The sequence below is a fragment of the Micromonas commoda genome, chromosome 10 (genome assembly GCF_000090985.2).
Source record: "Micromonas commoda chromosome 10, complete sequence".
In the NCBI taxonomy this organism is placed as follows: Eukaryota; Viridiplantae; Chlorophyta; class Mamiellophyceae; order Mamiellales; family Mamiellaceae; genus Micromonas; species Micromonas commoda.
In genome coordinates this window covers 788,557-809,374 of record NC_013047.1, presented here as the reverse complement: position 1 = coordinate 809,374, position 20,818 = coordinate 788,557, and the positions used below count along the sequence as shown (strand labels likewise).

Sequence of the window (20,818 nt, the reverse complement as noted above, 5' to 3'; positions counted from 1 at the left end):
CGACGACGACAAGTTTTATCTCCGCGCTCCACGTCGCCCAATCACGAGCCCGGAATAATGCTTTTCCCTTGACGCAACAGTCGACTAGTCTGCAACTTTTGTTAAAAAATACGTAGACTACCATTCTAACGCGCGGCCCCGGTCCCAGAAGCCAACTCGTACGCGATTCCCGCCAAACCCGTCGCCGCGACGACCGAGCCCACCGCCACGAGCGTCCACGCGAGCGCCGCCATCACCGCCCTCGGCCTGGCCACCAACCGCCCCCGCGCGTCGCGTTCCCATCGCGCGGCCCACTCGAGACCCTCGCCAAAGTACTCCCGCGCTCTTGGGTCGACGTCGGCGGCTTCCTCGTCCCACACGGAGGACTCGTCGTCGCGGTTCTCGCCGACCCACGCCCCGGACGCGTCGCCGCGCTCGAACGCCGCCAGGAACATCAACCCCGGGACGACGAGCATCACCGGCACGCCGCAGCACGACCCCACGAGGTCCACCGCGAGCTGCAAACTCCCCGCGGACAGCGCGCACGCGGCGACGGATGCGTGCAGGATCAAACCCGCCGTCGCCTCCGCCCAGAACGGCGCGGACGGACTGGCGCGGACCATTTGCCCCCGAGTTCCCCGCCTCTGCATTTGTCGGTTTCCTTCGTCGTCGTCGTCGTCGTCGTCGTCGTATGAATCGTCGTGTACATCCGCCGTCCCTTCGTCCCTTTCCTCGTCTCGGTCTCGATCCGCGCGATTCGTCGGATGCCAGAGCCTCGCCAGCCTCTCGTTCACCGCCCTCTTGAGCGAGAAGCCCATGAGCGGGTACTTGAGCGCGTTCACCCCCGCCACCGCGAGCTGCGCCGCGGTCATCACCCCGTTCTCGTTCCCGCCTCGCCACTCCGTCAGGACGTCCCCCGAGACGTCGGCGCCGAACTGGAGGTACCCCGCGAACGCGAAGACGACGTAAAAAGGAAACGCACCCGCGAGCACAGCTGTGTGGATCACGTTGGACGCGCACGCCTTGCCGCGACGCGTGCGCGGCAGCTCGCGGTCGACGGCCACAACGTTGAAGTGGCACGCGTACGCCATGGCCACCACCGGTAACGCCAACGCGCATCGGCCCGCCGCCCCCCGGCTCGTCTCCACGGCGACGACGTCGGGAGCGGGGATCCAACCTTTTTTGGCAAACTCCGACGCGAGGGCGCCCGCGACGAAGAGCAGGACGAAGAAGGCGGCGGTGGTGGCGGACGCGAGCACGGTGAGCGAGCGTGCGAGCGTCATCGGGTAGACGAACGCCAGCGATACGCACGTGATGAACCATCGCTCGCCGACGAACGCGAACCCGGAAACTTCGTCACGTGTGTGACTCGAGTAGTTGTCCAAGACGCCGAGAACGACGGGCTGGACCTGGTCGGCGACGATGATCTGCAGGCTGACCAGGCTCCCGTAGACGAGCGCGATGAGCGCCACCTCGACGCACGCGCCGCCGGTGGGTCCGAGCAGGGCGCGCGCGGCTTCCTCGTAGCTGCGCGCCCTCGCCGATCTCGCCGCGTACACGACGAAGAGCAGCGAGGCGTCCACGAGGAGCGCGACGAGCGCCAGGACGCACGTCCCCGCGAGCCACCCGCACTCGGCGAACGTCGCCGGGAGGGAGAGCACCACGGAGCCGACCGCGGTCATCGTCAGCGAGATCGTCGCGGTCGCGGCGGCGGTCCACGGGGCGCCCGGTCGGGTCGCGTCGTCGCCGTTCGGGTCATCGAGGGCCGAATCATCGTCGTCGCCCTCGGAGGCGCCGCGCGGCGCGAGTAGGCCCTCGCGCAGGTCCGCCATGGCTCTCGGGAGGGACCTCCACCACACCACGCGCGAACGAAACCCCGCCTCGCGCGCGAACCCGCGGGTGTTCCACCCCCGCGCGTCACCCTTTGCCGCGAAACTTTGTTGAAAAAGCCCGGGAGCCCCTGCGACGGGCGCTCGTCGTAACCGAGGGGACTCTTTTCGTGCAAGGCCCTGGTTTTTCATCCATCCCTGCAATGCCAGCCAGCTCTACGAAGATTTTGTCGTCTGACACACTGGCCCGTGGGGAACTGGAGAGGCCCGTGCGGAACTGGATATCTCCAGTTTCCAACTTCCGAATTTCACTGGCTTTCATGGATCGAAGTTTCGCATGAGCACCAGTCTCAAAATTGTGCGCGACCCGTTGGTTGGCTGATAACGCCCGACCGCACCTGAGACCGCATGGCATTTCAAACAAACATTCAACGCACGTGGTCGCGGGTTGGCCGCTCGGGCCTGATCCGTTCCGGTGATCGCTCGAACGTCGACGCGCCTTCCTTCGAATCGGACACGTCGGGTCGAACACCCGGCGCCGTCACGCACCCCGCGCGTCGGTCATACACGCGTCGGTCGCTTCGCCCCCCAAAAAAGGGTTGGGGCGCCCCCGCCCTTTGCCCCGTTGGTGACTTTTCTACGCTATGGCCCTCGGGAAGGGACGCGCCGCGCCGGGGGCGCTCGGTTTGATCGCGCTCCTCGTCGCGGCGACATTGCCGATGCACGCGCACGCCGATGTCGACCTCAACGGCAGCGCCGATAAGGTCGAACACACCGCCTCGAGCGGCACCACCAAGCTCACCATCAAGTCCGATCAGGGCCACATCCTCGACGTGGGCGGGACGACCGTCGCGACGGTCGCCAGTGGCGGGACCACGTTCACCCAGACGACCACGATGGCCGACGTGTCCACCAGCGGCACGATCACGTTATCGGCCGCCAGCCAGTCCCTGACGCACTCGGGCTCGGGAACGCTCGCCGTATCCAGCTCCGGCGATATCACCATCGCTGCCGGGTCCAACACCGCGGACTACGTCAAGATCGAAGATGTGCAAATCAGCGGCCTCACCATCGGCACGACGGGCAACACGAACCTCCTGACTTTGGCGGACGCCAGCCTCACCGTGGACTCGGCCGTCAATCTTGAGGCCGCCGCCGCCACGATCACGCACACCGCCTCGGGCAACGGCGGCCTCAAGATCACGAGCACCAACGGCTTTGTCGACGTCGAATCCGTGCGATTCACCGGAGCCGACATCGGGATCGACGGCACCACCGACATCATGCAACTGACCGTCGCCAGCAGCGTGGCGACCGTCGCTTTCAAGCACAAGCTCACGACCGGGGGGCTCGCGACCCTGGAGTCCGCGACGGTGACCAACGCGCTCACCGCGTCGGCCGCGGTGACGGTGGGAACCACGCTCGGGGTCACCGGCGCCACCACGCTCACCGGCACCACGCTCATGAAAGAATCCGTCACGCTGGACAAGGCGGCGGCGACGATCACGCACACCGACGCCTCGGGCGCGGGAAGCCTGACCATCTCCAGCACCACCGGTAACGTGGCGATCAGCGCCAAGACCGGATCGACCGTGGACGTCGAGTCGATCCGTTTCAAGGATGCGCAGATCGGCCTGAGCAACGACGACGACATCGTCACGCTGACCAGCGACGGCACCGCTTCGACCGTGGCGATTGCGAAGAAGCTCACCACCGGGGACATCGTCGCCATCGCGGGAGCCCATACGGACACCACCAAGGAGCTCTACGTCAACGGCGACGTCTACGCCACCGGAACGGTGACGTCAGCGTCAGACGCGAGGTTCAAACGCGACGTCCGACCCATATCCGGCGCCATGGACGTCGCTCGAGCCGTCAACCCCGTGACGTTCGGCTTCAAGGTTGACAAGTTCCCGGACCGGCGATTTCCGACCGAGAGGCAGGCTGGGGTCATCGCGCAGGAACTGGAGACGACGTTACCCGACCTGGTCACGACGGACGACCTGGGGTACAAGGGCGTCGCGTACGAGAGGCTGGGCGTGTACGCGCTGGCGGCGGTGAAGGAGCTCGACGCCGACGTCGACGCGGAGTTTGAGACGCAGAGGCGCACGATCGCGACGCAGGCGGCTTCGTTAGCGGCGATGGAGAAGAGGCTGGCGGAGATGGACGAGGCGATCAGGAACCTGTCTCGGGCGGTCGTCGAGGTTGCCAAGTGAGAGCCGGGGGAGTCGGGGGAGAGAGAGGAGTGGTGTTGCTGTACTTGTAAAGGCTTGATCGGTGATTTGATAGACTAGTTTTAAAAATTGACCGTGGTTTTGACCGGCAAAATTTCTCAGTCCGCCAGTGCCGGAGCCGCAAAAAATATCCCATCCACGTCACTCAAATTTGCATATCCGCTGGGCACGGCGCCCTGGAGGTCGGGGCGCGTCCCTCGAGGTTGGCGCCCGTCGCGTCGAAGGAACCCGCCGCGCGCACTTTAGCGTCGCAGCACTCACCCGCCAGCCTCGAACGGGCAGATACCCGAGAGGGGGACCGGAGCCGGGGGAGGGGGGTCACGTACCAGTAGCACCACTTAGAAGAGGGGGAGAAAATAAACCAAGATGGTCGGCGCGCTCGGGTCCGTTCAGTGGACGGCCCCCGCGCGCTCGCTTCGCGCGGGAATCGCGCGCGGGGGACGCGCGTTGCGGGCGCGCGAGGGCGTGCGGGTGGTCGCGGCGCGTCCACCCAAGGGCGAGAACGACGGGTCCGACAACAAGCCGAAGAAGATGCTCTACGAGGTCAAGGTGGTGACCCCGCCGGAGCGCTCGCTGGGCCCGCACATGCTCCCGAAGAACACCCACTGCGGCGACACCATCGAGCTGAAGAACAACAAGTACTACGTCGTGGACAGGGTGTGCACGCACTACAGGCTGGAGTACGGCAAGTACAGGCGGGACCACACCGGGCTCTACGTGCAGGAGGCGAGCCGGTACATACTCAACAAACACCTCGACGCGCTCCTCGACGGACCGGACGCGACCAAGGCGCGGGAAGAAGGCACGGAGTGACGAGACGCGCTTACAGTACAATTACGATAGCAGCCTTGTGATAGGGTACGTATCTTACGACGATAAAGTAATACAACATCTGGCACGCGTCTCTCACTCGGTCTCACTTGGCGCGGGGGGCTCGTCCCGCACGATCCCGCACCGCGCCACCGTCACCTTCGCGAACGGTTTACCAAACGCCTGCTCCGCGACGGTGGCTCGCTTATCCCCGATGGACTTGGCGACCGCGAAGAACGGCGACGACGAGTTATCCTTCACCGTCGGCAGCGCCGCGATCGCCTCCACCACGTCCATGCCCTCCAGCACCGTCCCGACGACGACGTTGGTTCGGTCCAAGATGTCCGCCGTCTCCCCGGGGGTGTCCGAGGCGCCGCCCGACACGGTGACCACGAACCCGGTGCCGTTGGGACCCGGAGGCGGGGGATCCTTCACGGTGACGAACTTACCGTTCATGCTCACCAGCCTCTCCTTCGGCGGCGGGGGTGGCGCGCCGCGCTCCACGGTCAGCGACACCAGGCCCGCGCGGCGGTGGCTGATGGCGGATTTGGCGAGCTCCGGCAGGAGCGCGTCGGTGGAGGGGCCCCCGGGGAGGCCCTCCACGGGCGTGGACGACCCGGGGATGACGAACGCCTTGACGCCCGGATCCGCGATGAAGAGCGGGGTATCCGCGCCGTTCTCTTCCTCGTATTCCACCGCGTTAATCTCCGAGCGGCGGTACCCCAGCCCCTGGATCCCAATCGCCAGAGCCTTGAACCGAGCCGCGGCGATCGGGGAGGCGTCCCCGAAGACGCCGACGACGACGCGCCCCGCGGGCACCGAGTCGATCGCGAGGTCGAAGAAGACCTTGTCGGTGACGACAGCCTCGAGCTCCGAGGCGAGCGCGGGGGCGGGGCGGGGGATCGAGCCGAGGATGGGCGCCGCGAGCGCGGCGACGAGGGCGACGCGCCTCGTCGCTCCGCCATCGACGCCGTGGCGATGATCATCTTCGCCGACGGGTCGAACCGGGCCGACGGCCGCGCGGGTGAGCGCGGGGCGCGCCGGGTGCGGTCCCGATGCGCCGAAGCGCGATCCCGATGCGCGCGTCGGCCGGGCCGCGCGGATGGCGGGAAAGAGCAGCGCCATCACGTCGCGCCGTATCGCGGTGCGACGCGAGTGCCGTGGCACCGTTGGATAGCGCGCGATCTTCTCTCGCGCGATTTTCTCTCGGCGCCCGAATTGTGAACGTGAGGGGGCTCCCGGGAAGCGCCCCGGCCAGCGTCGCGCGCGCGAGACGGGCGGTTCGCGAGGTCCCACTCGTCCCGTCGTCGCCTTCCCGCGCTAGCATGGGCGCTGAGCCGTCCGGCGACCGCGGTTTGGACCACGCGCTCCTCCTCGCGCCCCGCGACGAGGACGGCGTCTTCGAGGAGTGCTCCGCGTGAGACGTCGAGGCGGGCGCGTCGCCGATGGTGAGGACCGCGCCGCAGCATCGCGCCGCGCTCGCCGCGGAGGACAAGGTTGGCGTGTGGACGTCGCTGTTTACCGTCGCGTTGTCCATCCCGGCGCTCGTGGGCTCCTGATGCTGGCCCTTGCTCCTCGCGTCCTTCGCGGGGATCGCCGCGTCCGAGGCTTCCAAGCGGCTGGCGCATTCCGTCTCCTTCGGGGTCACGCTCGCGGTGCTCACCAACATCGCGCAGATGGTGCACTGGAAATCCAAGACGCGCGGCGGGACCCGATGGAACAAACGCGGTCCTTTCCTGCTCACCCTCGCCTCCGTGCCCCTCGTCATGCTCGACCTGACCAGGCACGTCCTGCAAGACGGCGGAGCGTGGATCGAGGGGAGCCGAATGTATCGACCCGGGTGCGGTCACGCGGACGTGCGTTGCCTGTCGGGGATCGGCGCGACGTGCCTCCTCGCCACGTACGTCGGGTTCGCGTGCCTCATCTCCGGCGTGCTGTGGAGCGCGGACGTGACGAGGAAGCTGCGGGACGGGTGGAGGCGAGCGGCCAGGCGCGACATCGACTAGGACGTCGATGGGAACGGCGCCGACGACAGACGACCCTCGGGTCACGCGACGACGAAATCCGCCGCGCGAGAGTGAATCGCGCCTCGTAAAGCCCCCACGGCGGGCCTGAGGCGCGACGATGCACGCGCGGGGGCAGTCACCGATGTACGATAACCGAACGCGAGACCTGCGCTTTGTAAACAACACAGACTAACTTTTAATGTTGAAGAGGTACTCGCGTATTTCGACTCGTCCCCCGGACTCGAATCAGAGCCCGCACCTCGCGATTCGTAGTATCGCCTGAGGCGGCGTCCCCGGCAGACCAACCGCCAGCGCCGGCACCACCACGTCGGGATCCAAACCGTCACCCGGCGAGCCGACGCCCGCGGTGGCTAGCGCCGCGCGAACCTCGCCGGGCGACGGCATCCCGTGAAACCGGAGGTAGCACCCGAACAACCCACCGGACGGGACGTTTTCGCCGAGGAGGTACCTTCGGAGCAAACCCCCGCGTGACGCGTACCCGATATCTTCCAGAGCCTTGGCCACCGCGGCGCGAAAACCCGCGGCGAGTGACCGGGACATCGTCGCGCCGCCTTGCGCTCGCGGATCCGGGTGACCCGATCGCGCCGTCCCGGCCGAGTACGCCGCGAGCAGGCGAACGTCGCACGCGGTGAGCGAGTGCGCGATGGCGGCGGCGGCGGCGCCCATCTCCGCGCCCGAACCCGCAGACGTGGCATCCGACGCACCCTCCGTAACGGTCGCCGTAACGGTCGCCGACTCACCCGCAGCCGCGGATATGAGCGACGCCACCGACGCGTGAAGGTCGACGTACGCGGGCAACGACGCGGCGTCCTCGCGCGTCATGCACTCGTGCAGCGCGGCTCGGCAAAACTCGGCCAGCTCCGCGGACGCCGCGTCGTCTGCGCCGACCACTCCGCACATCAGCCTCTTGAAGCCCAGCAGCGCCGGGTCCGACGTGAACACGCCAACCGCGTCTTGCTCCAGCGCGGAGGACCCGTAGGTGGACGCGCGGACCGCCACGCCCGTGGCGTCGTCGTCGTCCTCGCGTGCGTCGAAGACGCGCGGGGGTCGAAGCGACGCGGCCGCGGCGGCGTGAAGCGCCCGCGCGAGGCCCGCCCTCGCCCCCGTCGGATCAGCCGCGTAGGGAAGCGCGCCGGTGAGCCTCTGCACCGGAAGCCGCCTCCTGGCGTAGAGGAGGTCAATCGCGGCGGCGCGATGGGGGCCGGTGCTCGCGAGGTTCACCTCGACGGGCCAGTACCTGTCGCCCACGACTCGCAACCTCACCAGCCGGTCCTCCTCCGGCAGCAGGCACGGCGCGGTGGCGTGAAACGTCTCCGTCTCGTCCGTCGGTTCCGCCTCCGGATTCTTCTCCGAAATTTTATCCGAATTCGTATCCGAGGCCGAGACGTTCGGGTCCGCGTTCTCCCCGTGCGTTTGGGTCGTCAGACCCGGCGACGAGTTTGACCCGACCGTGAGCTTTTTGACCGTGAGCTCCAACGGGGCGTACACCGGCCTCTGCGTCGCGGCGTCCACCGTCTGCAGCAGCCTGGACCTGGCCGCCAGGGCGTAGAGGTGCCGAAAAGCCTGCAGGTGGCAGCGCTGGTCGCCCGTGTTCTGCGGGAACCGCGGGTACGTGGCGATGAGCAACGCGGCGACGGAGCCGTTATCGGTCGCGAACGTTTGGGTCCCGCCGCCGAGGAACAAAAACCCGATCGCCATGCCGATGGCCATGTGCGCGCCGTGGGACAGCCCGGAGGCGCCGCCGCCGCCGGACGCAGCCTCCGCCGCCGCAGCCGCCGCCGCGCCCTGCTGCCCCGCGTCCAAGCTGCTCGTGTCCAAGCGGAGGCGGAGTCGGCGTAGCAGCCGGAGCGAGGCGAGGTCCCCGGTTCCCGCCATCACGCACGACAGCGCCACCGCCGCCACCCCGACGCACGTCTCGAGCGTCGGTCGATCGATCAGCGCGCCCAGCCCGTCCTTGCCGTCCTTGCACTGGGACTTGAGCCGGACGAAACGTAAGGTCATCTCCCGCAGCGTCGCCGCCGCGGTCGCGTCCGCCGTTCCCGCGTATCGCAGACCCACCGACATGCACGCGCCCGCCAACGCGTGCACGTGGGCCTGCGCGATTGCCTCCCGGTCCACCGCGCCCCCCGCGCGTCCGCCTAAATCCTCCATCGCCCGCAGCGAAGCCTCGAGGTCGCGCGGTGGCTCGAGCGAGACGCGAAGCAGCGGCGGGAGGTTGGACAGCACCCACTCCATCGTGGGACGGATCGAGTTCCACATCACCAGCGAGTGCGCCACGACCCTCAGCAGGATAAAATCCGGTCTCGCGTGTTCCAGGGCAAAGTGCGTGTTTGGGACGCGTAAGTGCGCGGCGACGCCCTCGTCGTCGGTTCGCATGAACATCAGACCGAGCGCCAGCGTGGCGCCCGGCGCGGTGACGTCGAGGTTGATCATGTTGCCCTCCATCACCTGACCGCCGCTCGTGCTGGCGGCGACCTGGTCCTCGCCGGGTGGCACGCCCCTGTCGCGGTCGTTGACTCCCCCCGCGAGCGACGCGATGGCTTCGAGCTCTTCAGCCTCGCCGATTTCCCACGCCTGCGCGCCGACGCGCGCGTTATCGCCGCCCGCGCCGCCGGGCTGCCGGGACATCGGCGACCTCCCGGCGAGGCCCTCGCCGCCCGGCTCCGAACCCCCGCCGAGGAAACGGCGAAGCCGCTCGGGGATTTGCAAATCGGCCAAACCGACGGCGGCTCGCCCGCGGCCGAGGGTGACGAGGCCGAGCGCGAGCCCCGCGGCGAGCGCGTACCCCTCGCGGCCGTGCGCCGCGCCGTCGCCGCCGGGATCCCGCCCAATCTCCGCCAGTAAAATTTCCGACATGAGCCTGTGCGCGGTGCCCTCGTACAGGAGCCCGACGGACAAGAGCGCGGCGGCTTGCACCGCGGGCGAGAGTTCAACCTCTGGAAAAGCGCTCGGGTGCCTGGTGGGGAGGTGCAGGAAGCACATCTTGCTCGCGTCCGGGTTCATGCTGCCCCGTCTGGCGGCGGCGACGCCGACGAGAACCCCCAGCGTCGTCGCGTCGTGTTCCTGCACCAGGTACCTGTACAGGTCCGTGTTTGTCAGCTTCCGGAGATGACCGGTCAGCCCTAGGGCCATCAGGACCCCCGCGTGCGCGTGCGACGGTTCTCGCGGTCGGTTGAACACGATCCACGCGCGGGTGAGCTCGCCCTTGGTCCTCGCCGCGAGCGCCAGCCCCGCCGCGGCGCCGTTGTGGAACTCGGGCCAGGCGGTAAAATCCGTCGACGGCGACGACGCGGCGAGGTCGAGCTTCACCGTCGCGCCCCTCTGCGCGGGGAGGCAGCCGGCGAGGGTGAGTGTCGGCACCCGCAGCGATTCCGTGGGCCTCGCGCGGCTCGTTCCGAGGGTGAACGCGCCTCGTCCGACGGCGAGCGCGGACGTCCGGGGCGCGAGCGACCACAGCCGCGCCTGTTGCGCGGTGACAGCCTCCGGGTCTCCGTCGCCGCCCTGACCGCCGCCGGCTGCGCCGCCCCCGCCGCCGTCCGACCCGAGCGATATGGGCGTCGGGCGAGCGCTCTCGAGAAGCGCGCGAACTTCGCGCAACCTGTGGTCGCGCCCGAAGAGCAAGGGGCCGACGTACGCTTCGAGGTGGCCCATCCCGTCGGGTTCGCGTTCGCCGAGTGGTCCCGCCTTTTCGCCATCCTCGTCGTCGTTTAATTCGTCTCGCTCCCACTCGTCGTCGTCGCCGAGAAAACCCCCGGGTACCGCGCGCATCCTCACGTCCACCGAGGCCCGCCACCGGCGCCGACGACCGTCCCCGTCCCGGGGTGCCGACTTTTCGTCCCCGTTCCAATCCCCGTCCCAATCCCCGCCCTCGACCGCGGCGGAAGCGAGATCGTCCCTGCCCACGAGCGAGTACGCCGCCGCGGGCCAACGCGTCGGCGGCGAACGCTTACACCGCTGAAGCGCGTCTCGAAGGGTCAAACCCAACCCGCTCGGGACGCGCGCGAGCTCGGCGGCGCCGAATCGGGCTCGAGTCATCGCGAGCGCGACGCTTCTCGCCAGCTGTGTCGCCGTCTCGTCATCTCCGGCGGCGGCCGCGCGGGCGGATTGGGCCGCGCGAGCGACGAACGCGACGACGTTGGCGGCCCACTGGACGCATCCGGATACGCGTGGGCCGTTTCCGGTGACTTCCGCGGATGCTTCTGGTGACTTCCGGTCCCTCCCCGTCATCTCCGCCATCTCCGCCGCCACCGCGGGAGGCACGAGTCCCGCCCACGTCTCCGTCCCGACCCCACCCAGGGCGAGCTCCAACGCGGCGGTCACGTCCGGTACGGGTCCCATCGGCGATGCTCTGACGTACGTCGTCGCGCCCACCACCGCGCCGGCGTCGCGGCCGTGGTGCTCGAGGTAGCCGCCCGCGATCGCCGCGATGTCCGCGTTGCGCGATCGCCGAAGCGTCGTCGCCAGCGCGGTGCACAGCGCGTTGAGGGGTGCGAGGGCGGGACGACGGAGGGAATCGAGCTTGGACGATTCGTACGCGGCGTGCGTGGCGACCATGACGTCGAAAGCCCTCGACGCCAACTCGGGGGGAAGCGGCTCGTCAATTTCGTCGCGGTCCGTGCGATTGAGCCCACCTTGCCCCCGTCCCCGTCCAAGCCGCTGCTGCCGCGCGAGGAGCGCGTTCCACGCGTCATCGTCGTCATCGTCGTTATCGTCGTCGTCGCTCCCCTCGCCCAAAGTCGGGTCGTCCCTCAATATCGGGTCGTTTCCCGCCCACCCGTCCTCGTCGTTAAAATCGCATCCGCACCACCTCGCCACCTCCGTCGACGCGAGCGCCCACTCCGCGTCTTTGTCCCTAACTCGCGCGGCTGACGCCAGCACGAGCGACATGGCCTCCGCGCGGTCGCCGTTCCGCAGGGACGCGTCGAGCGTTTCCAGTAACGCCCGGGAAGCCGGATGCCGCGGCGGCGTCGGCGCGGCGAGTCTAACCGATCCGCCGCCGTCGAGCGCCGCGGTGCACCTCCCCCCGACGGCCGAGTGAAGCGACTGCACGTCTGAGACCCGCGCGCCCGTCGCGCCCAACACGCACGTCCCCGGCCACTCGAACACCGCCCTGCCGCCGCAGCGCAGCGTGAGGCACCTAAACCCCTCAGAGTTTTCGTGAATCGCGAGGATATCCAACGCGTCCTCGCCCCTCGTCGCCGCCACGGCGACGAACGACGCCACGTCCGGGACGCGAAACGACGCGATCGGCGGACCCGAACCGTCACCGTCCAGCCGCCACCCGACGAGCTCGCGCGTCTGTTCGCACAGCGTCGCGATCGTCGGGGCGCCCGCGTCGTCGTGCGCGAGCGCGGCGTACGTTCGTGGATATCGCGAGGTTCCGCTCGGTTCCGTCCACACCCGAGTCGCCGACACCCTCCCGTGCTCGGCAAAGGCGTACCTCTCGAACATCTCCCGCGACATACTCCCGCTCGCGTCAGGGCCGTCCGCGAGCCCGGGCGCGCGGAGTATGTCGCGGCCGGCTTCGTCGTCGAACGGCGCGCTCGCCGCGTTGCCGTCTGCGAACGATGAATCTTTACCGACGTCGACGCGCCAGAGCGCGTGAGCGCCCAGCGTCGCGTCGTGGGTCAGGATAAACGGCGACCGCGCGCAGCTCCACACCACCTCGCCGACGTGCGCCGCGAAAACAGATCGTTCGACGCCCGGCGGTATCGAACCGACGTCCGCCGGGACCACGAGTTCGGCCCTGTCCAGCGGATGCGTCAGCGCGGCGAGACCGCGCTTGGTGGGCACCAGCAACCCGACGGAGCACGCTCGCAGGTCCCCGGAACCGACGCGGTTCAGGGGCATGGTGTGCGAGGCGCCGGAGGCGGCGTACGTGGTCAGCGACGCGTCGTGCCTCAAGCACAGCGTCGGCTCCGGCGTGCGCCCGTCGCCGTCGTCGAAGCGGCACCACAGCGCCTGACGCACGGGTTCGGGCGCGGTGAATCGTACCCTCACGCATCCCCCCGCGGACCATATCACGTGCCTGCCGCGGACGTACACCTCCTCGTCGTGGTCCATGTCGTTCTCGACGGTGCCACCGAATAGCAGGCACTGCGTCCCGCGTCGGGGTTTCGCCGCGCGGGGATCCGAGGACGCCGGGCGCGTGCCACCGGCGACGTCGTCGTCGTCGTCGTCATCGTCGAGGTCCCTGTCGAAGGAGATGTCCAGCTCGGTGAGGTCGCCGGATGCGCCGATCGTGGCGGTCCTGCCGAGGAGCAAACCCCTGGCGGCATCCGGCGTGTGCATCTCCGCGGCGAGGTCCCTCGAGGCGCCCGCCCTCGCGGGCCCACCGCGCGCGCCGTGACCCGGCAGATCTAGCTCCTCCGACAGGAGAGCCTCTCCGGTCGGGACGAACACGGTCGCGCCCAGCCCGCGCGCGGCGTGCGCGTCGGGAGCCGGCCCGAGCGGGGTCATCGCGCGGCGGTCCTCGATGGTGAGGCCCGAGAAGGCCTCGCCGACCCTCCTGGGCGGCGACGGCGAGGATATCATCGTCATCCTCGGTCCCGCCGACCTCGCGTGTGAGAGGAGGCAAACAACGATCGGCTGTGCCGAGGACAGCTGAAATTCAAACCGCGAATTCGAGCCTGGCAGCCGCGAAGAGGAGACGGTGCTGCGGTGCCCTCTCCATTCTTTTGGCGCGCCCGGGAGTGAGGGGACGCGCGGGTGAGGGAGAAGGGGGGGGCGACATGCGGCACAGGAGCTCCGTCGCGGCGGTGGAGAGCGACCGCGGAGAGCTGCACCTCGTGCTGAGCCCGGCGAGGAGCGTCGATACGCACGTGATACGGTGCGTCGCGATCGCCCGTCACGCCCCCAACCCCGAACACTCCCGCGCCTTTATCCGATGGGACGCACGAAGTAACACCGCGGCCGCTCGACCGGACCCCCGCCGCGACGACCGCGCTCGCTCACCCCGCTGACCGACTGACCGATTCCGTTCCCACCATTCACGATACGTCACATCAGGGTGTGCAGCACGACGGGCGCCCTGGAGCACGGTCACGCGCCGGGTCTGGACGTCTTCCCCTCCCAGTCCGCGGCTGTCGCGCATCTCAGGCGGAGGGGCGTGTGCAAGACGGTGACCGAGGGGTGCGCGCTGCTCGGCTGCGCGGCGTTCGGGGACTGCGCCCTCGCGCTCATCGCGAAGAGGGTGCGCACGGCGGTGGTGCTGCCCAACGGCCACGAGGTGCTCACGGTCACCGAGGCGCAGTGGGTGCGATGCGCGCTTCGCAACCCCGCGGCGGTGCTCACCCGCGAGGAGCGCGCCAACGTCCAGGCGCTCACCGACATCCCGCTGGAGAACCTCTACTTCTACTGCGAGACCTTCGACGTCACCAGGTCGTTCGCCCACGCCACCGACGAGTCCATCGCGTCTCCCGACGGCGAGTGGGTGTGGAACGAGTGGCTCGCGTCCCCCGTGCGCCGGCTCGGCATCCCGGGCGCGTGCCCGGCGCTGCTTCAGGGATTGGCCGAGAGCCGCGCGCTGACGGATGCGCGGGGGGTGGAGTGGAGGCTCGCCGTGTTCGGCCGGCGCAGCCGCCTGCACCCGGGCACGCGGTACCTGGCGAGGGGGCTCAACGCCGCGGCGGCGCCGGGGAACGAGGTGGAGATGGAGCAGCTGGTGTGGCGAAGGGGCGCGGGTGGAGCCGCGACGAATGCGTCGACTGACCAAAAAGCTCCATCCGAGAATAACCACACGGAACCAAACGGGAGCGGGCGGAACTCCCCCGCGGGAAGCTCCGGGCGGACCTCTCCGGTGGTTACCGACAGATCCGAGGCGTCGTCCCCGGGCGGGGGGACCGCGGGTGGTCCGGTGCGGTGGTCGTCTTACGTGTGGCGCCGGGGATCCGTTCCCATTCGCTGGGGCCAGGAGGTGAAGCAGGCCATCGGCGAGGCTGACATCTACATCGCGTCGGAGAACCCGTACCAGGGCACGGGTCGGTATTTCAGCAGGCTCGCGAGGCAGTACAGGCCGGGGGACGCCACGGACACGGAAGGGCTCCCAGTGACGTGCGTGAACCTGCTGAGGTGCGCGCCGGGTAAACCCGAGCTCTTACTCTCGGAGCATTTTCACGAGGCTGTTCGCGGGGTTCGCAAACGTTCCGGTCTGTCCGCGATTACCGTGCTCAACTTCGACTGGCACGCGAACATCAAGTCCCTGGGCGAGGGCAAGACCGTGGAGGGCCTGTGGACCGCGCTCAGGTCGTACCTGGTGGACGCGGGAGTCTCGCACGGCGTCTGCGAAGCCGGAGCGGACCCGGGCTCGGGCTCGGGCTCGGGCTCGGGCTCGGGCTCGGGCTCGGGCTCGGGCTCGGGCTCGGGCTCGTCGGGGACGGACGCTTCCGCCGCTCGCCTCACGAAGATGACGTTCAAGTGGCAGCGGGGCGTGCTTCGGTACAACTGCGCGGACTCGCTCGATAGGACCAACCTGGCGAGCTACTTCGCCGCCGTGCAGGTTCTGGTCGAGCAGTGCGGGCTGCTGGGCCTGGAGGTGGTGTCGGATGTTTCAAACGATCCGGATGGCGCCGGAGCTAACCCGGCGACTTCCGCGGTTGCATCCGCGTCCGCCGCGACGTACGGGAGACGGGAGGCGTCGTCGGCGCCGACGCTGCCGCCCGGGTGGGAGAGCAGGCTCGATCCCGTCACCGGGCGGACGTTCTACATCGATCACAACACCAAGACGACGTCGTGGACGCTGCCTCACGCGGCGCAACAGTCAGAGCCCGAGATGCCATCCGGCGCGTTGGACGACGCTCACGGCGGGCTGCGTAGGACCGCGTCCATCGGCGGCGTGTCCAACGCGGGACCCGGGCCGTGGAGGCTCCTGGGGTCCGGGGTTGACGAGGTCCGAGGTAAGATGTTGCCCGCCGCGCTTTCCGCGATGTGCGAAATTTTCCTCGTCAACGGTGACCTTCACGCGGCTGTGTACACCGCGTCCAGGGCGATTCACACGCAGATCTTTCACCTGCTCGACGGACGGAGCGTCAAGGCGGGCGGCAGCGGCGGGAGCAGCGCGTACCACGCCGCGGCGAGTCTGAGCAACATGTCCATCTCCGCGCAGCGAAGGTTTTTGAACATGACGCAGGACGTGCACCGGCAACAGCAGTTTGAGATGTTCCTCGGCGCTCACAGGGAGCGACACTTCCCCTCGTGCTCCAGGTACGGCGGCGGAGGACGCGGCGGCGGGATCGTCGGAGGGGGGCTCGTCCGCTCCGACTCTGGCAACAACATAGCCGCGACGCCGCCGAGTAAGTCGTCCTCTGAGCCTTCCTCGCCGGATCCCGCAAACGGCGGACCCTCGACGGCTTTGACTGCGTCGTCGTCCATCGTCGACAACGACGCGGCTGTGGCCGAGAGCACCGCGGTGCTCACGCGCCCGCCCGCCGCCGCCGTCCTCGTCGCGCCGCGGTCCATGGGCGAACCGCTTTCGCCGCCTGAGGCTCTCCTGGCCGCGTGCACGGCGGGCGCGACCACGCCGCTGTGGGTGTGCCCGGCGGGTGAGCGCCGCGCGGCGATGGCCGTCTGGCTCGGACGCCCCGGCGCGCCCGAGCATTTACTCCTCACGTCCGCGCCGGGCGCGCCCGAGCACGCCGCTCCGAGGTTCGTGGACGTCCTCGGCGGTCCGTCGCTGGATCGATTGAGGCCGATTTCGCTCAACCTCGCCGTGCCGAGGTCACCCCCGGGTACCCCCATGCTATTCCGCCTCGGGCTTCCGTCGTCGTCCGCGCGCGGCCGCGGCCGCGGGTGGAGCTTCGACGACTCCGTTCCGACGACGCAGCTCATCGCGGAGAACGCCGCGAGGGACGTGGGAGGGGCGATCGAGGCGATGGAGCCCCCGCGTGGCGCGTGCCGGATCATCGCGGTGACGTTTCGAGCCTCCGACGACGGCGATTTCGCCGATAAGTTTTTGGTGTTGGGACACGTCGAGGTTCTCGGCGCGCCGACGGCGACGCCGGCGATCGAACCCGTCGCGACATACGCTGCTCCGGCGACGGAACGCGCCGGCGGCCCGCTCCGGTCGGTCTCGTCGTCCGCGGCGGCTCTCGCGTCGAACTTGTCGGGCAACATGTCGATGTCCGTCCCCGCGCTGCGTCGCCCGTCGAACGACGGCGGCGGCGACGACGTCGGAGGCGACGACGTCGGAGGCGAGACCACCGGCGGCGAGGGCGGTGGTGGAGGTGGCGTCGATCCCCTCGGAGGTGTCGTCGATCCCCTCGGAGGTGTCGTCGATCCCCTCGGAGCCGCGATGAACATCCCCTCGGCGGCGGCTTCGACTCCCCCCGGGACGGGCGCGACTGAGATCGAATACGGGGACAGGGCGATGGCCGCGATGAACGCCGCGGAAATCGGCGCTGGACGTCCTTCGCTGGAGTCGCTGTTGGAGCTCGAGAGGGACAGGCTCCGGCTGGGTCTCCCCGCCCGAAGCAGGGACGGCGTCCTCGCCGCGAGGGGTTTGTCACCGCGAGACTTTGATCCCCTCCCGGCGCTCCTTCGCCGCGACGTCGACGCGCACAGACGCGCGCTCGCGGATGAACGCGCCGCCGCCGCGGAACGCGCCGCGCAGACGCCCTCCCGCCTGTCTAGCATCGCGTCGATGTCCCCGTGGGAGCAGCTCATGGGGACGGGCGTCTCCGTCGTGCGCACCGCGGCTGGGGTGGTGTACCCCGGCGCGGCGGCGTCGTCGGGGCGGGACACTCCGACGCGGGAGCAGCAGTCCGGCGTCGCGCGGGATCAGGACGGGTCGTCGTCGCGGGCGTCGGAGCCGACGGACGCGGCGTCGCTCGCCACGCCCGCACGCGAGGCGGCCAGACCGGCGGCGCTTCTCGAGGCGCTCCGCCGGGAGCGCGAGGATTCGCTCCTCGCGGAGATTGAGGCCCTGGCGTCGGCGACGCACGCGGGTAGGCTCCGCGACGCCGGTGCCGAAGGGGGTGCCGAAGGAGGTGCCAAAGCGATGGACGCCGCGCCGGATTCGCCCGCGATGCCGCTCAGGGCGCTCCTCCCCGACGGATCCGTCGACGCCAATCCGATTCGCCGAGCCGACGACGTCGCCGTCAGCTGCGCCACCGGCACCCTGGGCATCGTGACGACCTCATCGACGACGCGAGGGCGCGAGGAGGAGACGTCGACGACGTTCGTGCTGCGAACGCGCGCGGCTGTCGTCGGGGCGGTGCTACGCGCGGGCGCCGACGGCGTCGCGGCCGCCACGCTGACCCTCTCGACTGGCGACGACGTTCCCGCCGTTTCATCCGCCGACGCGACCGTTTCATCCGTTACGACGTGGACGCTGGGCGCGCCGCGAGTCGGAATCGGCGAGTCGCCGCGATCGAACGACGACGACGGCGGCGACGACGACGACGACGACGCGAGCGACGCACCGACGGCGACGCAAAGACGCGCGCTTCGAGGCGGCGAGGTTTTCGCCGTTGTCCTCGCCGAGCCGACCCCGCCCTGTCGGGTGGTTCGACTGACGGCGCGAAACGTCTCGAGCGGCGACGGCGCGAGGGGTTCCGACGCCGGCGACATACCGCTCGACCTCGCGTCCGCGCGTTTCGTCGTTCGTCCGACGTTCCCGGCGAACACGCCGTCGCTCGTCGGGTCCCCGGACGACGAGGGTTTGTCGGATCCGGCTATGGTTTCCTCGGCCGCCGCCGCGGACTTCGCCGATCCTACGCGGGACGCCGTGGCGAGGCTCTCCAGCCGACCCGAGGTTGCGCGCGCGCTGGAGAACTCCGCGCCCAACCACGGGATCCGCTCCAGGTCCCCCGTCGCGTTCGAGGAGGCGCATTCGAACGGATCGGTGCTGCACGTGGGTTTTCCACCCGCGAGTAAAACAGTGAGCGGGTTTCGAGTCTTTCCGCCGGATCCGCAGCCCCGCGCTCAGCCGTGGGTGATCAGGGTCTACGCCCTCGCCGAGGAAGAGCAGCAGCAGCAGCAGCAGCAGCAGCAGCAGCGTCACGGCGTTTCCCTGGGCGGCGATCCTCTGGGATCGTCGCTGGGTTCGTCGCTGATGGGTGGCCCCATGTCGTTTGAGCCTCCTCTGCTGCCCGAGGAGACGCTGACGCACTTGGGCGACTTTGCGGTTCCGACGGTTCGTAACCGCACGCCGCTCTGCTTCGACCTCGGGGAGGAGGTGGACGCGCGCCTGCTGATCTTCGAGTCCGTGGCGGGCGAAGGGCGGGACACCGGGTGGGCGGCGCCGCCGCCGTCGCTGAGCGGGAGGGTGCAGTGCTATCGCCTTCAGTGACGAGGTTTACGTTTTTTATCACCGTGCTTCTTCTCGTTGCTAACTCGTCGCGCGCGCGTCCCACCCGGAGATCCGCCGACTATTCGCTGTCGTCGTCGATGACGATCACCCCGCCACCGCCTTTCGCTTCCCCGAGCTCCTCCTTCGCGTCCCCCTTTTTCTTCTCCGCCGATTCCGTCACAAAGTCGGGCAAGTCGTCGTCTGCGAAGAATTCATCCGGGGTGAAAAACTTGACGCCGACGGCGACGGCGAAACCTTTGTCCGAGTCCGAGTGATCGCCCTCCCGCCCCGCGGCGTCCCCGACGTAGAAACACGCGGGTAAGTCGGGCGAGACGGACCCGTTCAGGCTCGAGTCGAAGTGCGCCCACATGCCGCTCTTGGGCTTGCGATAGTTTTTGGGATCCTTCTCGCCCTTTTGCGTCGCGCACAGCGCCTGCATCGGGATGCCAACCTCCTTGGCGAAAGCGTCCAGCCGCGCGCGCACCACGTCCGCGCGCTTACCCTCCATCGCGCCTTTCACCCCGCCCTGGTTACTGAAGATGACGACCTTGTATCCCGCGTCGTGCAGCGCGCGGAGCTTCGGCGGCACGCGCGGGTTCCACGGAACGAAATCGCCGAGGTCGGTGACCATGTACCCGGGCTTCCCGCTGCGGGTCTTCTGGAGCGTGTCGTCGAGGTCGAAGGCGGCGATTCGGTGGTTGGGCCTGCATCCCGGGTCGTCGCGGACGAGCATGGACTCGTGCACCGCCTTCCACGTCGGGACCGAGGGTCTGGATCTCTTCGGCGCGGGCTCGCCGCCGGCGGAGGTCGCGACGGGCTTGAAAAAGTTGTGCATGATGTAACGCGTGCTGGATCTGGTGGGTGGCGCGAGGCGGAGGCTGTCTCCCGTTGGACCCCGGAGCCGGCGCGTGAACCGGTAGGAGCTCGCGAGGTTGACGGCGCTGATCGCCCTCGAGAACGAGGCGGGCGCGGTTATTTTGCCCGGGTTGCAGTCGACGTTGCGGGCGCTGTTTGAAACTCCCCTGGCTGGCTGGGGTGCCCACGCAGGTTTCGAAGGTGCCATCTGCAGCTGGACAGCTGGAGATTTCTTTCGGGACGTGAAATTGTCGCCCATAACGTTATGAGCGCTGCCTCGCTTCTTCGCCCCGCCTTCTTCGGCCGACTGGCCGGTCGCGCGTCCGCCCGGCTCAGGTCCCGCGCCTCCTCGCGCCCGGTTAAGCCCCGCGCCTTCTCCGCCGTCGCGTCCTCCGACGAGCAACAAGTCCGAGATCTGCTGAAGCGAATCCACACCTACCGACCGGATGACGAGTCGTACTTCGACCTGTGGAAGGGATGGACATGCCGACCATCGGGCAACCCCGCCTCGCAGGAGATGATGAAGGCAATGATGGATAGCAAGGACGTCACTGGCGTCTCCGGCGACCTCATCGACATCAAGATGCTCGACTTCAGCGAGGACAGGACGATGGCGTACAGCGCCGTGGTTGCGTCCGCCACTTTCTCGTACAAGGGCACGCCGAACGACGACGTGTACGTGTTCACCAACGTTTTCAAGAAGGTGGACGGCGTTTGGGAGACGGTGTGGGGCCATCGCAGCACCGGCAGGTCCCCGGACGAGGACCCTCCCGCGCCCTGGCCGTGAACTCGTCCTGA

The 20,818-nt window shown here is 68.9% G+C and overlaps 9 protein-coding genes across 9 annotated transcripts; 4 read left to right on the top strand and 5 right to left on the bottom strand.

Annotated features, from left to right (window-relative positions):
- Window positions 1-125: 125 nt before the first annotated feature.
- On the bottom strand, window positions 126-1,811 carry MICPUN_62035 (amino Acid/Auxin permease family; the record flags this gene model as incomplete). Its single annotated transcript, XM_002508491.1, has 1 exon — window positions 126-1,811. One exon carries the CDS (start codon window positions 1,809-1,811, stop codon window positions 126-128), a length of 1,686 nt encoding a protein of 561 aa, XP_002508537.1.
- Window positions 1,812-4,207: 2,396 nt separating this feature from the next.
- On the top strand, window positions 4,208-4,916 carry MICPUN_109053 (predicted protein). The gene has a single exon (XM_002508773.1). The coding sequence runs from the start codon at window positions 4,409-4,411 to the stop codon at window positions 4,853-4,855; it is 447 nt and encodes a 148-aa protein (XP_002508819.1). The 5' UTR covers window positions 4,208-4,408; the 3' UTR covers window positions 4,856-4,916.
- Window positions 4,917-4,948: 32 nt separating this feature from the next.
- On the bottom strand, window positions 4,949-5,380 carry MICPUN_85900 (predicted protein; the record flags this gene model as incomplete). Its single annotated transcript, XM_002508490.1, has 1 exon — window positions 4,949-5,380. A coding segment is annotated over one exon (432 nt), but the record flags the coding sequence as incomplete, so codon positions are not given.
- Window positions 5,381-5,572: 192 nt separating this feature from the next.
- Window positions 5,573-5,977, bottom strand: MICPUN_85534 (predicted protein; the record flags this gene model as incomplete). Its single annotated transcript, XM_002508489.1, has 1 exon — window positions 5,573-5,977. A coding segment is annotated over one exon (405 nt), but the record flags the coding sequence as incomplete, so codon positions are not given.
- A 446-nt stretch (window positions 5,978-6,423) lies between these two features.
- On the top strand, window positions 6,424-6,858 carry MICPUN_85372 (predicted protein; the record flags this gene model as incomplete). Its single annotated transcript, XM_002508772.1, has 1 exon — window positions 6,424-6,858. A coding segment is annotated over one exon (435 nt), but the record flags the coding sequence as incomplete, so codon positions are not given.
- Window positions 6,859-7,635: 777 nt separating this feature from the next.
- Window positions 7,636-10,530, bottom strand: MICPUN_85693 (predicted protein; the record flags this gene model as incomplete). Its single annotated transcript, XM_002508488.1, has 3 exons — window positions 7,636-8,223; window positions 8,344-9,395; window positions 9,549-10,530. Coding segments are annotated over 3 exons (2,622 nt in total), but the record flags the coding sequence as incomplete, so codon positions are not given.
- Window positions 10,531-13,610: 3,080 nt separating this feature from the next.
- MICPUN_62029 (predicted protein) lies at window positions 13,611-19,165 on the top strand (the record flags this gene model as incomplete). The annotated part of the gene is made up of 2 exons (XM_002508771.1): window positions 13,611-13,708; window positions 13,888-19,165. The coding sequence occupies 2 exons, from the start codon at window positions 13,611-13,613 to the stop codon at window positions 19,163-19,165; spliced, it is 5,376 nt and encodes a 1,791-aa protein (XP_002508817.1).
- Window positions 19,166-19,370: 205 nt separating this feature from the next.
- Window positions 19,371-19,919, bottom strand: MICPUN_72389 (predicted protein; the record flags this gene model as incomplete). The annotated part of the gene is made up of 1 exon (XM_002508487.1): window positions 19,371-19,919. A coding segment is annotated over one exon (549 nt), but the record flags the coding sequence as incomplete, so codon positions are not given.
- A 618-nt stretch (window positions 19,920-20,537) lies between these two features.
- On the top strand, window positions 20,538-20,807 carry MICPUN_74659 (predicted protein; the record flags this gene model as incomplete). The annotated part of the gene is made up of 1 exon (XM_002508770.1): window positions 20,538-20,807. The coding sequence occupies one exon, from the start codon at window positions 20,538-20,540 to the stop codon at window positions 20,805-20,807; it is 270 nt and encodes an 89-aa protein (XP_002508816.1).
- Window positions 20,808-20,818: the final 11 nt, after the last annotated feature.